At 39.5% G+C, this 14,120-nt stretch overlaps 1 protein-coding gene across 1 annotated transcript; it reads left to right on the top strand.

Annotated features, from left to right (window-relative positions):
* Positions 1–927: 927 nt before the first annotated feature.
* On the top strand, positions 928–12,547 carry sec23b (SEC23 homolog B, coat complex II component). Its single transcript, XM_028018391.1, has 19 exons — positions 928–1,092; positions 4,284–4,511; positions 5,027–5,084; positions 5,249–5,335; positions 5,670–5,906; positions 6,031–6,113; positions 6,237–6,381; positions 7,224–7,382; positions 7,501–7,616; positions 7,907–8,030; positions 8,120–8,200; positions 8,313–8,402; positions 8,600–8,706; positions 9,024–9,177; positions 9,440–9,517; positions 10,497–10,658; positions 10,772–10,858; positions 10,987–11,208; positions 11,971–12,547. Exons 2-19 carry the CDS (start codon positions 4,291–4,293, stop codon positions 12,058–12,060), a joined length of 2,301 nt encoding a protein of 766 aa, XP_027874192.1. The 5' UTR covers positions 928–1,092; positions 4,284–4,290; the 3' UTR covers positions 12,061–12,547.
* Positions 12,548–14,120: the final 1,573 nt, after the last annotated feature.

Raw genomic sequence — 14,120 nt, 5'->3', positions numbered from 1 at the left:
CTTGGTGGCACCATTGACCACTTTTAGTCTTATATATCCATTTATAAATTTATCAACAAAACACTTGAAAGTCATGTATCATTTTACTTCCACTTCACAGCTTCTATATTTGTTGGTCCATAGCATCAAGACAATAAATATCATTGAAGTTTTAGGCTAGATTACGATAAAATATGAAAAAGGGGTTGTGGATATTTTTGCAAGTCACTGTATCTATTCACCATTCAGAACAGAACAGCTTCAATCCAACATCAGCAAATTATTATCAAACTGAGCAAACATTACTCTCTCCCTGAAATCAATGGCTTTACAGAAATTAAGTTTATTTTTGATGAGCATACCTAAAACTGTATTTATGTTTTACAAAAGAAGGAAAGAATTTTGAGCTCTAAAAAATTTGGTAGAAAAGGTTTTAATGAAAAATGTAGAGGTCAAGTTTTTGAAAGCAGCTGTACTATGTAAGAAGAAAAATAGAGTTTATGGTCTGTCATGTTTAGATATCAACCTATTAATGAGAAAGACTCACTAATATATATATATATACATATAGGTGTGTGTGTGAACATTAATATATTTAATGAACATTAAACAAGATTATTGAATGACAATAAAATATATCTATGTCTGCGTCTAAAGGCATTACTGCCTTTAATGTTCTGAAGAACATCAAAGGCAGTATACACAATAGTTTTACGGCTATATAGATACGCAACATTATACTCTTCAGAAATGTTACAGAACATAATGTGACTTTGCTTCCTGTTTCCCGCTGCCCGCAAAAAGAGGCATACCTTCAAAAACACAATAGACTCCATTTCCCAGAGTAGTTCACTTCCGCCTGCTTGGTACGCTCCGGCTGCGCTACGCTGACGCGACGTCACAGAAAAAGGACCAATAGAAGAACGTCGAATCCGGAGTAACACGTCATTCTAGTAAAGTGCAGAAGCCGGTCTGACAGGGAGTGCTCGCACCGCCGACGTTTTTCTGTCCACTTCTTCCGTCTGTTTCCACCTCCAGATGTTCTAATTTGTCTTCAGTACAGCATTCCGTCTCTTCGCTGTCTTGGCCTGAAGTTAACTTGATATAATAAAGGTAGGAGCTCTGTTTAATTTCGATTCAGAGTGAGTCGTCCATTTTTAGCTTCCATTTAAGTGACAGGAAGTGGGGGGAATGCTACGTTCAGTTAGCATATTCGACCTGCTGTGTGAGATGTTTGAGTTTTACAGCTGCGAGGACGAGGTTTGAATGTAAAACCGTGATTAAATATACGCTGCTTGGCAAAATGTGGACAGTACATTCAGAATATTAGTAGTTTTATTCAATGTCTTTCGTGATGACACATGATAGTTTTGGCATATCTGACTATTTAACTCGTGTCATCATTAATAATGATACGTGGCTGCTAGTTTGTGTTATTGATTTGGTGCTTCGAATATTTACACCATGTATAAATAGTTGCACTAGGGACATCTCTGTGTTCCTCTTAGTGAAAATCATGATTAAGAAACAAAATCTTTAATCCACGACTTTAATATTGCTTTCGGTTTTGATTATTAGTTTGACACACATTTATGTTTACTGACAAATCGAGAATCATTTAATGTTGAGTTCCTTAATCCATTGAACACTAGAGAAAAGCTCCTACAAAAAATTCAAATGGGGTGTTTATGGAGATTTGGGTAGTTTTAATAAATGCATATACCATACATATTTAATTTTTATCAGTGTTACTGAAAAAAAATTGGCTTTCTTTGGGTTTTTTCTTTTTATTTGAATGGTTATGTGTGGACTGTGAACTTTTGAACGGATTGAACAAATTGCAAAAAGATATTATCTAAGGCTTTTGACCAGCTGACGTGTAATCTAGGATGTCACAGAACAAAGTTTCTGATATCACAGCGTCACAATCATTTAGCTATTTAAAGAAAATAAATTATTATTGGTGGTGTTTTGTCTCGATTTCTTGAACATATTCCAAATAAAACAATCAAAATAATATAAAGTTTTACAATCTTACTTTACATATTTTAAAACAATGTGACTTTGATTTATCCATACACTCCCATGCCTTTTCTTGTTATTAATAGTCAGGCCATTAAAAGACGAAAGATCCAACAAACATAGACATGCACAAATATGACAGATGAGTTGGGGAATCTGACAAAGTCCTACTTTGTTGAAACAAGTCCAATGTAAACCACCTGATCAAATATCAGATGGTGAGAAGGAAACACTATTCCTTCTCACTAATTTCCCCATTAGTCTGTGGGGAAATTACTGAAGAACGGAGAAAAAAGTTATTTCAAAGAAAGAGTAACCTCACTCAGTTGCAGATGTAGTTTTATTAACATTTTGAATTAAAATAGAAGGAAATGGATGAATAGCTGCAAAAATAACACAATGGAAAAAAGATAAAGTAAAAAACAAAAAAATAAAACCAAGAGGTAACACAAACTAAAAGTTAATTTAATCACTGTTGGCGAAAAGATGTCAGACATTACTGACGCAAATTAATCTAGTCTGACAAAAATCGTTGGACATTTTGACCGAGGTGCCTCTCCTGTAACCTTGCAGATATGTTTCTATTCAGTCTGTCAAATATGTTGCATTTACTGTGGCAGAAACTGTCTGTGCGACACATTAGGCTGATGTTGCACATGTCCGACAACGTTGTGACCAAAGTCTACACACTAATGGTGTACGTCTAGTGCGCCACTAGACGTACACCAGTGGGATTAGGTGACAGATGAGAACTGAATCATTTAGCATTTAAATGCACTCCATAGTGAAGCTCTCCTCAGCAGCTCTCTTTTCCATCCAAGATGAGTAGATTGTGGCACAGAGGTGGAAGTGGAGCAGAACAAACCACCAAATAATAAAATACGGGTGAACATATTTCAGAGCTTGGTGCTGCAGGTTCTGGTGCTGCTGACAGAAAAACCAAACTAGTTCTGATCACAGTAACTCACTCAGAGCTCTGCGCACCACAATGACCCACAGAGCAGGTTCGTGGATATCTGCTAAGGAGAGTTTTCTGTGGCAGAACAAACATAAGTAATTAATAGTTATTAATGTGAGTCAGACCCACTTTGTTTAATCCTTAAGTTAATTTTAATTTAGTACGTCATATCCAAAACATCCAAAGGTATTAATGTTTATGTTAAATGGCTGCTTAACAGTGCTGAGCAGGGCTGGATTCAGGAAGTTTTTAAAGAGGGCTAATTGGGGGCCGTTGGAGATCACCAACATAAAAACCCAGGCAGAAGGCAGACCTGCAGTACAAAGTGAGTGACAAATATCGGGCCCACTACATGAAGGTGGTTCAGTATGTTTATCAGAGCAAAACATTTATTACGTCATGGTAATAAATGTTTCGCATAAGAAAAAAATATATATATTAAAGTTGTTTTTCTTTCTTTATATTCATCTTCTTTAGAAACTTCGACTTATGGTTTTGCATTTTCTGTGTTTAATGTAGTGTAAAATATGCAAATGTTAGAAGTACAATACCTTCAATTGAATACAAATCTGAGTCACACAAGTAAATTGTCTTATTTGTTTGAAAAATGTCCTGTGTGAGACACCACCAAGCTCACGTTTTTATGGACACTAATTTAATGTTATTAGATGTTGTTTATATTATTAGACATTTAAACACTCAGGCGAATGCTAAATGAAAACATGTTTGTATTCTGTTGTTCATTGCTTTTTTTTGTTTGTACAGTCACAATATTTTTAGCATATCAAAGAAAATATCTTTTGCTCTAATCTGTTTTTAGTTCTTCCTGATTACGTTTCTAATCTTTATCTGCAAATTCTTCCTGCAAAGGAAGAATGTGACCTCTAGTAACTCTGAGGGAGGATGTCCAGCTGTAACCAAGTGCTGTTTAGGGATGCTTTGCTAAAGGCGTCACTCATATTTTCCTACTGCACACCAACAAAAGCAAAGCGTATACAAATGGCAATCAAAGGTTTGGACACGCCTGTTCATGTACGCTAGGACTCCTCTGCTCTCTTCTCTCTCCCCGTCATCAAAACCAGTCAAGCAGGTTCACCAAAGGTGCTTTGTGTGTCACGCTTTCGAAGTTCCGTGTCTTATTTTAGCCTCCGACGGGGACGGCTCACCTGTATTTAAAGCAGACCTTCCCTGGAGTTGGTCACACAGAACCAAGATTGCAGCAACAGAGTTTTTGACCGACCTGAGATACTTGGAGCTTACTAGGCTCTTTTTGCTGGACTGATCAGTTCAGTTTGGCGTAATTCGACATCTTTTTCTGCTGTAGCTCTGAGATGTCGACCTACCAGGAGTTCATTCAACAAAACGAGGATAGAGATGGGGTGCGATTCAGCTGGAACCTCTGGCCCTCCAGTCGTCTGGAGGCCACCAGGCTGGTGGTCCCCGTCTCCTGCCTCTTCACGCCTCTCAAAGAGCTGCCCAACCTGCCGCCCGTCCAGTACGAGCCGGTCATGTGCAGCCGGGCCAACTGCAAAGCTGTCCTCAACCCACTGTGGTAAGTTTCACGCAAATCAGTTTCAAATCAGTGCAGTCTTTTAGTCCATTTATTCCTACTACAGGCAAGCTTTATGTATTTGTTGTCAGTCTGGCTTTATTTATGGAGATGTTTGCATGCACAATGAGGATAACACTTTACAAAAGCTGAAAATATTTGGCACCAAAGAAACTAACAAGAAGAAATCTATAAGGAAGACAATTTTATCTAATTTGATCTAAATAAGATAAAATTAGTTTTTTGTGTCATATTTGGTACAAAATGTTATCAATCATATTAATCTAGAGGAATTCTGTCTTTTAATTTGGCAAGTTGGTTGTATGAAATTGTTTAAGTCCAGTTTGCAGATCTGGTTGTTATCCACTTTATTCATGTGGTGAATTTAAACGGGGCGGGGAGTACTTTAATTTCCAAATACTCAGCTCATACTGTATAAATACCAGGTGTGATGTGTAAAAATCTCAACTCACATTTTACCTCAAGACTACAAAAAACAATTTCTTTTTCTCTTGCAGTCAAGTTGACTTCAAAGCCAAAATCTGGGCATGCAACTTCTGTTTCCAGAGGAACCCTGTGAGTACCAAACACGTGTAACATGTTTCAGCCCTGATGCTGTTTAATTGATACATCAACCTTGTGTCACGGCGTGCATCAGCTCCATAGCTTAATGTCGCTTTTCCACATTCCTGTATTAGGCTGGTTAAGCTGACAATTTCTGCCTCTTTGTGTGTTTGCAGTTCCCTCCCTCCTACGCAGGCATATCAGAGGTGAACCAGCCAGCCGAGCTCATGCCACAGTTCTCCACCATCGAGTACATAGTTCAGGTAAATTCTTAATACGTGTATGCACTCTGACCTCGCCCAGTTCTGCAGGCCTGCTGTGCAAAAGAGAGATAATGGTGATACATAAAAGTCACTGGGTTCGGTCTTTCACTGCAGGACATCTTTGTTCTGAAACATGGCTAGGTGGAATAAAAATCCAACTGTTTTATAGCTAGCTGCAACATAATGAATTAAACCTCTCTTATTAACAGAGGTTTCATCATATTTACTGTGTTATGGTATGCAATAGAATGTGAGTAGTGTCACTTGTTGCTCTGTTTACTTCCACTTTAGTCAGACTGGTATTTAACCTTCCTACTTTCTTTCTCCCTCACAGCGCGGACCCTCGGCCCCGCTCATCTTTCTGTATGTCGTGGACACTTGCTTGGAAGAAGAGGACCTCCAGGCTCTGAAGGAGTCCCTCCAGATGTCGCTGAGTCTGCTGCCACCAAATGCCCTGGTGGGCCTCATCACTTTCGGCCGCATGGTCCAGGTCCATGAGCTGACATGCGAGGGGATTGCCAAAAGCTACGTCTTTAGGGGCACCAAGGACCTCTCCTCCAAACAGATCCAGGTAGGTTCAGATTACTTTAATTAACATCGGTATCTGTAATTCATTTATTTTTCTCTAAAATAGCAGGCATTCATCCTGACATAATCTCTCAGATCAGTTTGGTAACGTGCGGATTTTATTTCAGGAGATGCTTGGGCTGATGAAGCCAGCAGCACCGGGACAGCAAAGTCGCCCCGTGGCTCCTCAGGAAGCTGCTGCCTCATGCAGGTACGGAGGACAACACCAGTTCTCTGTTATTAATGAATATCAGTGGCCATCTAACTCACCTGTGGCAGCTGGCTGTTTGTTGTTTTGATTTGGTTCTAAGAGCCTTTTCTTTTTCCCGTCCAGGTTCCTGCAGCCAGTCCATCGAGTCGACATGAACCTGACTGACTTGCTGGGAGAACTCCAAAGGGACCCCTGGCCCGTCCCTCAGGGGAAACGCCCGCTGCGCTCCACCGGCGTCGCGCTGTCTGTTGCTGTCGGCCTCCTCGAGGTAACAAAAACAAACCACTACAGTACAATAACGGGTTCCACAAATGTCGATACTTTAGACACGGTGCGCAATGAGCCTCTCTGAGAAAACCACATCAAGTCTTCCTGCATAATTACTCTCTGCAACAACAGCATGTTTGCATTGTAGCTCGTTGGCCTCTCCCTCTCAGCGTTTTGTCCTTTCTCTCCACCGATATTATCCTCTTTTTTCTCCTTCTAATAATCTGTGCTGTTATATAACTACTAGTACAAGAGATCTTTCACCCCACTGCACCTTTCTCCACCCAGTGGGAGAATTTTGGTGCTTTTAATCACTTTAGATGCTCTGATCGGACTAGAGAACTAAGCTGTCTGTACAAAGCAGAGCCACAGAACACTGTGTAAATGTTTTGTGTAACTAAGGACTGAATGTCTTTCTGTAATTGAATCACTGTTTAATTTAGTTTTTATCAAAGTAGGTTCTTGTTGCTATATTTGTGTCTAGATGGCTCTTTTCCAAACGTTTCATAATGCTGTGGACTTCCCTGGACTTTGCACTTTGGATTTGTCTGTTGGTTGTCAAGTTCGGTCTTTGCTAATGTAGATTCACACCCTAAGATTTCTACGTTTTTATATGGAGTTTTTATTTGGCGTGCATATCTTATTCCTTACAACTCTTTCCATTAGACACAGCTCTTTCAGTGGAAAGTTTTGAATTTTTATGTTTTTCTTTTTTTGTTTTTGCTAAATATCAATCATATAAGAAACAAGGCTGAAAAAAAATTAGTTTAATTTTGTGTTTGTTAAACCTGAGATGAAATGGAACTCAAGTGAAGCCCAAATGCTTCTTTGTCTTTTTCTCAGGGGGCTTTCCCAAACACAGGGGCTCGTGTGATGCTGTTCATCGGGGGGCCGCCCACCCAGGGCCCCGGCATGGTGGTGGGAGACGAACTGAAAACCCCCATCCGCTCCTGGCATGACATCCAGAAAGACAATGCACGGCATCTGAAGAAAGCTACCAAGGTGATATATTTAGAAATCTCTGATATGTTCAGGAACAGTGAATTCAAAAGATTAAAATGATTATTTATTTATTTATTTTTATTTATTTATTTATTGTCCCATCTCTTCGTTCCCACAGTACTATGAAGCTTTGGCCAACCGCTCAGCTGTGAACGGACACAGTATCGACATCTACGCGTGCGCTCTGGACCAGACAGGCCTTCTAGAGATGAAGTGTTTATCTAATCTCACAGGGTACGTCTGAACTGACTGTGTGTTTCATTTGAGGGCACAGGATTAGTTTGGTCAGTCCTTTTTTTTTCATTATAATTTAGTTTCCTTTGTTGATGTGCTGTTTAAATAGCACACTTTCACGCTACCTGACATTAATCATAGACATAGTAAGAGGGAAAGATGGGCATCACAAAAATGACAAAATTAAAGCCGAAATGACTAAAAAGCAAAAGGAAATCTGCAATAAGTAATAATAATTTTCCATTAATAACTTAGTAAATTTTTTCGTAACAAGTTTTTATGTATTTCAGGGGTCACATTGTGATGGGGGACTCCTTCAATACGTCCCTGTTTAAGCAAACTTTCCAGAGAGTCTTCAGCAAAGACTACAATGGAGATTTCCGGATGGCGTTCGGAGGAAACCTGGAGGTCAAGGTAAATCAGTTCACTTAAAATCCAACAAGTATTACTCATATAATTTCATGTTCCAGACGTTGAAATATGTCCTGTTGTGGTCTTTGTAGACATCCAGAGAGCTGAAAGTCTGCGGGGCCATCGGGCCGTGTGTTTCACTGCACTCAAAGGGTCCTTCTGTTTCAGAGAATGTGAGTCGCTGCCCCAGATTGAACTGTGGCCTCGGATTCTTTAGCCTTAGCGTAGGTAATCTGAGACTCTCCATGTGCTGGAATTCACCACAGTGTGTTTTCTGATTCACAGGAGATGGGCATTGGGGGCACGAACCAGTGGAAGCTGTGCAGTCTCGACCCCTCCACTACTTTGGGTGTTTACTTTGAAGTTGTGAATCAGGTAAAAACATTTCTTTTGTTTGTTTAGCTTTTTAGCTTTCGAGGATTGATGTGCATATCAATCACTTGAAATAAGAGAGCATCTGTGATCCAGCTTAATGGCTTTTTTGTTTAAGTTTGCAGACAATGGCTTGTTGTTTTCCTTGCTATGAAACGGCTCGTGCATAAGAGGACTGATTGTGTTCTGTGTTTGTGTAGCACAATGCACCAGTCCCACAGGGTGGTCGAGGGGCGATCCAGTTCGTAACCCAGTACCAGCACTCTAACACGCAGAGGAGGATACGGGTCACCACCATCGCCAGGAAGTAAGACTCCTATTTTGTTGTTCAAGTTTTGTCCTAAATCTGGACTTTATTGTCAGTTTGGTATGTTCCTGACAAACCAGTTTCTCTCACTGGAAAAAATGCTAATGAGGAATTAATTAAATAAAGGAATGCAAGCTAGAATGAAGGTTGTGCTCACTAGAGATGTTTGCATGCTTGCTGTTCAGCTTATATGTGAAAACATTTAAACTATGTGTGTCATCACGTCACACCCATACTCACCTGTCCTTTTCTTTTTGTCCTGCATTCTTCCTCTACCACGCATCCTCCCTTTTTTCTTTCTTCGTGAACTGTTGCAGTTGGGCGGACGCCCAGTCTCAGATTCAGCACATTGAGTCCTCATTCGACCAAGAAGCGGCCGCCGTGCTCATGGCTCGCCTGGGCGTCTTCAGGGCCGAGTCAGAGGAGGGCCCAGATGTTCTCAGGTGGCTCGACAGGCAGCTTATCCGCCTGGTGAGTTAGAAACAAATTCAGGAATCTTTGATTTTCTTTTTTTTTGTTTTGTTTTGTTTTTGGAATATTGCTCTGTTTCAATTCTGTTTTAAATTTATATTAAAAAATACATTTAGGTAGGAAAAAAACACCTCTAAAAATATTGATTTTACAGGAGAAGTCTATTTGACTTTAGAGAAGTGAAAGTGATGTTATAAATCATTTAATACAAATCATACGATGCGATTGAGAATTAAACGCTTTCTTCCTGTCATGTTTTCAGTGTCAGAAGTTTGGCCAGTTCAACAAGGATGATCCAACGTCCTTCAGACTGTCTGAGTCCCTGTCCCTCTACCCTCAGGTAAACCTGCCACCAAGTGGAAATGCAACACAAAACTGCAGTTGAACTTAGAGGGATAGTTCATCATTTTCACGAAAAAGTTATGTACTGATGACTTCCTTGGTTTCATCATTTAGCTAACAGCTGGTCTGAGAGGGATCAAGACATTAAACAGTCTGTTAACGACTTTTAAACAACTGAACTCACCAAAACCTCATGGAGGTTTCCTCAAGCAACATTTTATGAATCTTTAAACCAACATCAAGTTTGCTTTGGGCTTCTATTTAGACAGAGGGAGGATAAGGTGCCATAGTAACAATCTTTCTTCCTTTTGTATTGGAAAAGGAAGATTGTTGTGGTCTGAGTTACTACATGATATAAAAGATTGATTTTCTTTTTTCTTTCTTTGACTCTGACTGAAAATGCCTCCAGTTTCCTCGCATTTCTTTGGCAAGAAAAAAAAAAACCTTGACCTGTCTATAAACACCTAATCAAAACAAACATGACAACAGGTTCAAGGTTATTAAAAAGCATTTCCATTAATGGCTACAAAACTTTGCTTTAGTCTTGTCTCAGATTACCTGATAAACTAATATGTCCAACTAATCAATACGAATGTTAAATTAAGATGCTAAGAACTAATTACTGGACTTCATATAACACAAAAACGGATTCTTACTTGCAGAAAGACCAGTGAGTCATCAAAGTCTTAAATTCACTAAAGTAACTTTGACTTTTAATTCTACTTCCAGGTCCCGACTGAACTATTTAATCTCATAGATTCTTTTTTTATATTTTATATATTCTCACTAGCTAGTTTTTTCACATCTTAAATGGAAGCCTGCAGAAAACCTTTTGATTACCCCTTTATATAGAAAACAATGTAAAAGGCCTTCAATTAATATTTAGGAATTTAAAAAAAATATACATTTGTTTATTAAAGGTTATTTTACGATAATATTTTATTCACTGAGGTTTTTTTCCCTTGTTGCTCTTATAGTTCATGTTCCACCTCCGGAGGTCACCGTTCCTCCAGGTGTTCAACAACAGCCCTGATGAGTCGTCCTACTACAGGCACCACTTTGTCAGGGAGGACCTGACCCAGTCCCTGATTATGATCCAGCCCATCCTCTACTCCTACTCCTTCCATGGGCCACCAGAGGTCAGCCTCACTCCCTTCGTTCTGTCGTCCATTTTATACTGTCTATTCAGCTGGTGTCAAAGTGTCTTCATGACCAAGCGTTGTAAAGCTCAATTTGATTTTGTTTTTCTCAGCCTGTGCTCCTGGACAGCAGCAGCATCCTGCCGGATCGAATCCTGCTGATGGACAGCTTCTTCCAGCTGGTTATCTACCACGGAGAGGTGAGACAGGACGCAGCAGAAATCTAGTTTGTCTGCATCAAAATGCTTCATTCTGAATTTTGAAAAATGTGGATAAATAAAAAAAAGCATATTAATTTGATTAATTTTTTTGTTCAATTTGATTTCAGACTATTGCTCAGTGGAGAAAGGCAGGCTACCAGGAAATGCCAGAGTATGAGAACTTTAAGCAGCTGCTTCAGGCTCCTCTGGATGACGCTCAGGAGATCTTGCAGACACGCTTCCCCATGCCTCGCTACATCGACACTGAACATGGAGGCTCACAGGCGCGATTCCTGCTGTCTAAAGTCAACCCGTCGCAAACACACAACAACCTCTATGCCTGGGGACAGGTACACACTTTCTCATTCACAGTACTTAAGCTGTAGGTTTTCTTTTCTGCCACTTTCCCATAGAGGGCAGATTTGTAGTTGCCCTGTTGACAGCTTCTTCATCTAAACTTTGGATCTCTCTATGGGATTTCTTTTCCCATATAAAATCCTAATGAAATACATTTAAATCATGGACACCATTGTGCGGTGCTGTCGTCTGGATTGAGATTATTCCACTGTCCTGCAGAGCCGCTGTATGCCCTGTTGACAGCTTCTTCATCTAAACTTTGGATCTCTCTATGGGATTTCTTTTCCCATATAAAATCCTAATGAAATACATTTAAATCATGGACACCATTGTGCGGTGCTGTCGTCTGGATTGAGATTATTCCACTGTCCTGCAGAGCCGCTGTAGTCACAAGATAAAATCTTCTGCAAAACTTCAATGAAACAAATCATCCAAAAATCCCCCAGATTTCCTGTCTAAAATGCAGATCTACTTCAGAGGTCTCCAACACAGGTCTTGGATTATTTGACCTTTTATTTGAAACTTGGAAGATTAAAATCTGTAATCGGCATTAAACTCCTTACTTCCTGCATCAAGAGGAATGAACTCTTAACCTGTTGTTTAAACTGCCGAAACTCCTAGTATAGGATTATCAACAGATTGAGGTCTGAGTGTGCCATGTTGTGAACTTTTCATCAGATCAGTTATGTTATGAAAACATCCATTTGTAAGTAAACAGTGAATGTTAATTATGTTTTGTTTTTCTGCATCTGTAGGAGACAGGAGCGCCAATCCTGACTGATGATGTCAGCCTGCAGGTTTTTATGGACCATTTAAAGAAACTGGCTGTTTCCAGCTCTGCATAGACATCTGTCAAGGCACAAAATAAACAAAAAGAGGAATATGACCATCAGCTACCAGGATCCATTAACATTTCCTATGTTTCTTTATTTTTATTCAAAGAAGCCAACCCTTTAAAGTCTGTGTGTCTCTATCGTGACTTGTTAACTTTTGATAAGAGGAGCAACAGAAAAGGGTCGCCGACAGCGAATTCCTGCAAATATTACGTGTCGAGTCATTTTCAACTTATTTATGAGGAATGGTTCTTCTCTGTATGGAAATGAGACTCTGTGAAATATTTTACTAATTCCACATCTGTATTATATTTGTTCTTCCCTTTGACATGCAGAGTGATTTGACTAATTTGTTCTCTGTGTATTTACTGCATCAGACGGGGTTAAAGCTGCTGTTAAAATTATTGCCTGTACATGTATGCATCTGCTTTGTCCATAGCTTGAGATTACATGTGTAGAATTTTTTTCAGAAAAATAAATTATAGCAGAATATCCGGTGCTTGCTGAAAAATGTTTTGTTTGCCTGATGAGTTAACACCCGTGGTTTGTTAAAAATCTGTCCTGTCAGATTTGGGAGGCTCTTCTGGGATTATACCTCTGACTGTTTCTAATGAATTTCCAACCTTGCATAATGAGGATCCATGTTCCCAGTAATGGAAGTCAATCCCAGTAGCTCAGCTGACCCGTTTCCAATGATGACCATTCATCTGTTTTTGTCTGATTGTATAAGACGTTTCTATAGTTTCATCCCGACCCGTTGGCCATCTGGTGTTTTGCACCCAATGACTGCCCAAGGCGTCTTTGTAATGAAACTGTAAAGACTGAGAGCTGGCTGACTGAAATCCTTTCAGGATTCTCCATAGGCCTTCACAGTTTTTGTGTTTTCCATCATAGCACTAGAAAGTTACAGTGCTGATCAGACGTCTACATTCAACTCGACAACAAAATTTGAGCATTTATTGATGCATTCAAGCCATCCATTTTTTCCAAACTGGACTGACAATACAACTATTCCAATAAGTTTAGAAAAAATATATACAATTGTTTTGCTGCTTTTTTTCAAATCTGAGCAAAGTCAGAATTATAAAGAATCAAATATATACACACAGTGATTAATATTTGGGAAAGTGTGTCAAGCTGCCAAAACACCACAGTTTTTATGACCACTAACATGTTTATGGTATTCTTTTTGGTTGAATGTTAGGTCACTTTTCCTTTCCTTGCTATGGAATCACCTTTTTATGCATAGTTACGTTTTCGATGGGGTCCATGCAGAATCCTAACATCAGCCAGCTTTTTCCATTACAAACTTGGATCTGACCTCAGCCTGGGAACGCTGTCTTGTTGAAATGGTTACTGTGTAGCTATCTTGCTGTTGACAACCCTGCTTTATTATGACATTCACTTTTTCCAATGTCCCAACAGTAAAGCATGCCATCACCACGCTCTACTGTTGCTACAGTGTCCTTAGGTTTGAAAGCTTACCTTCACTCCTTCCAATGTGGTTAAATTTGTTCACTGAAACTGGTGTTCTACCATCCTGCATTTTATATTGGTGAGAGTTTCTGTTTTGTCCCCTAATACCCTGAACCATTTCCTTTCATCTGAGGTCACAGTTTGGGTCACAGCTTGGACAGAATGCTCCCAAATACACGTCGACACCAGACAAACTAAAATGCCTTGCGGAGAAAAGTCATGGTCAGAGGAGACAAAGATTGAGATATCTGACCAAATTGATTGGTAAAAACTGAAGGCTATTTTCACATCTTTTAATGTCACGACCAAATTATCAACTAGGTTGGTGAAATGTGGGCAGAGTTGTTTTCTTTTTTATTTGAAAAATGAACAAATCTGTCCTGTCAGATTTGGGAGGCAAACCTAAAACAGGAAATGTTTAGTTTGATTTGATCTCAGACAGAGAGGGAGAAAAGATTATGGTTTTTTTATACTGTGAATATCTGATTTCAGCTTTGACTCCACTTTACAAACATGCATGCAACAGAAAAAGAAAAAAAACCGCAAGTGACAGGGGAGCTCTGCTGACGTTTTCCTGCCGCAAATAATCAAATGCC

The sequence above is a fragment of the Xiphophorus couchianus genome, chromosome 5 (assembly GCF_001444195.1).
Source record: "Xiphophorus couchianus chromosome 5, X_couchianus-1.0, whole genome shotgun sequence".
In the NCBI taxonomy this organism is placed as follows: domain Eukaryota; kingdom Metazoa; phylum Chordata; class Actinopteri; order Cyprinodontiformes; family Poeciliidae; genus Xiphophorus; species Xiphophorus couchianus.
Note: the sequence above shows the minus strand (reverse complement) of the source record. Positions and strands in the feature narration are given on the sequence as shown.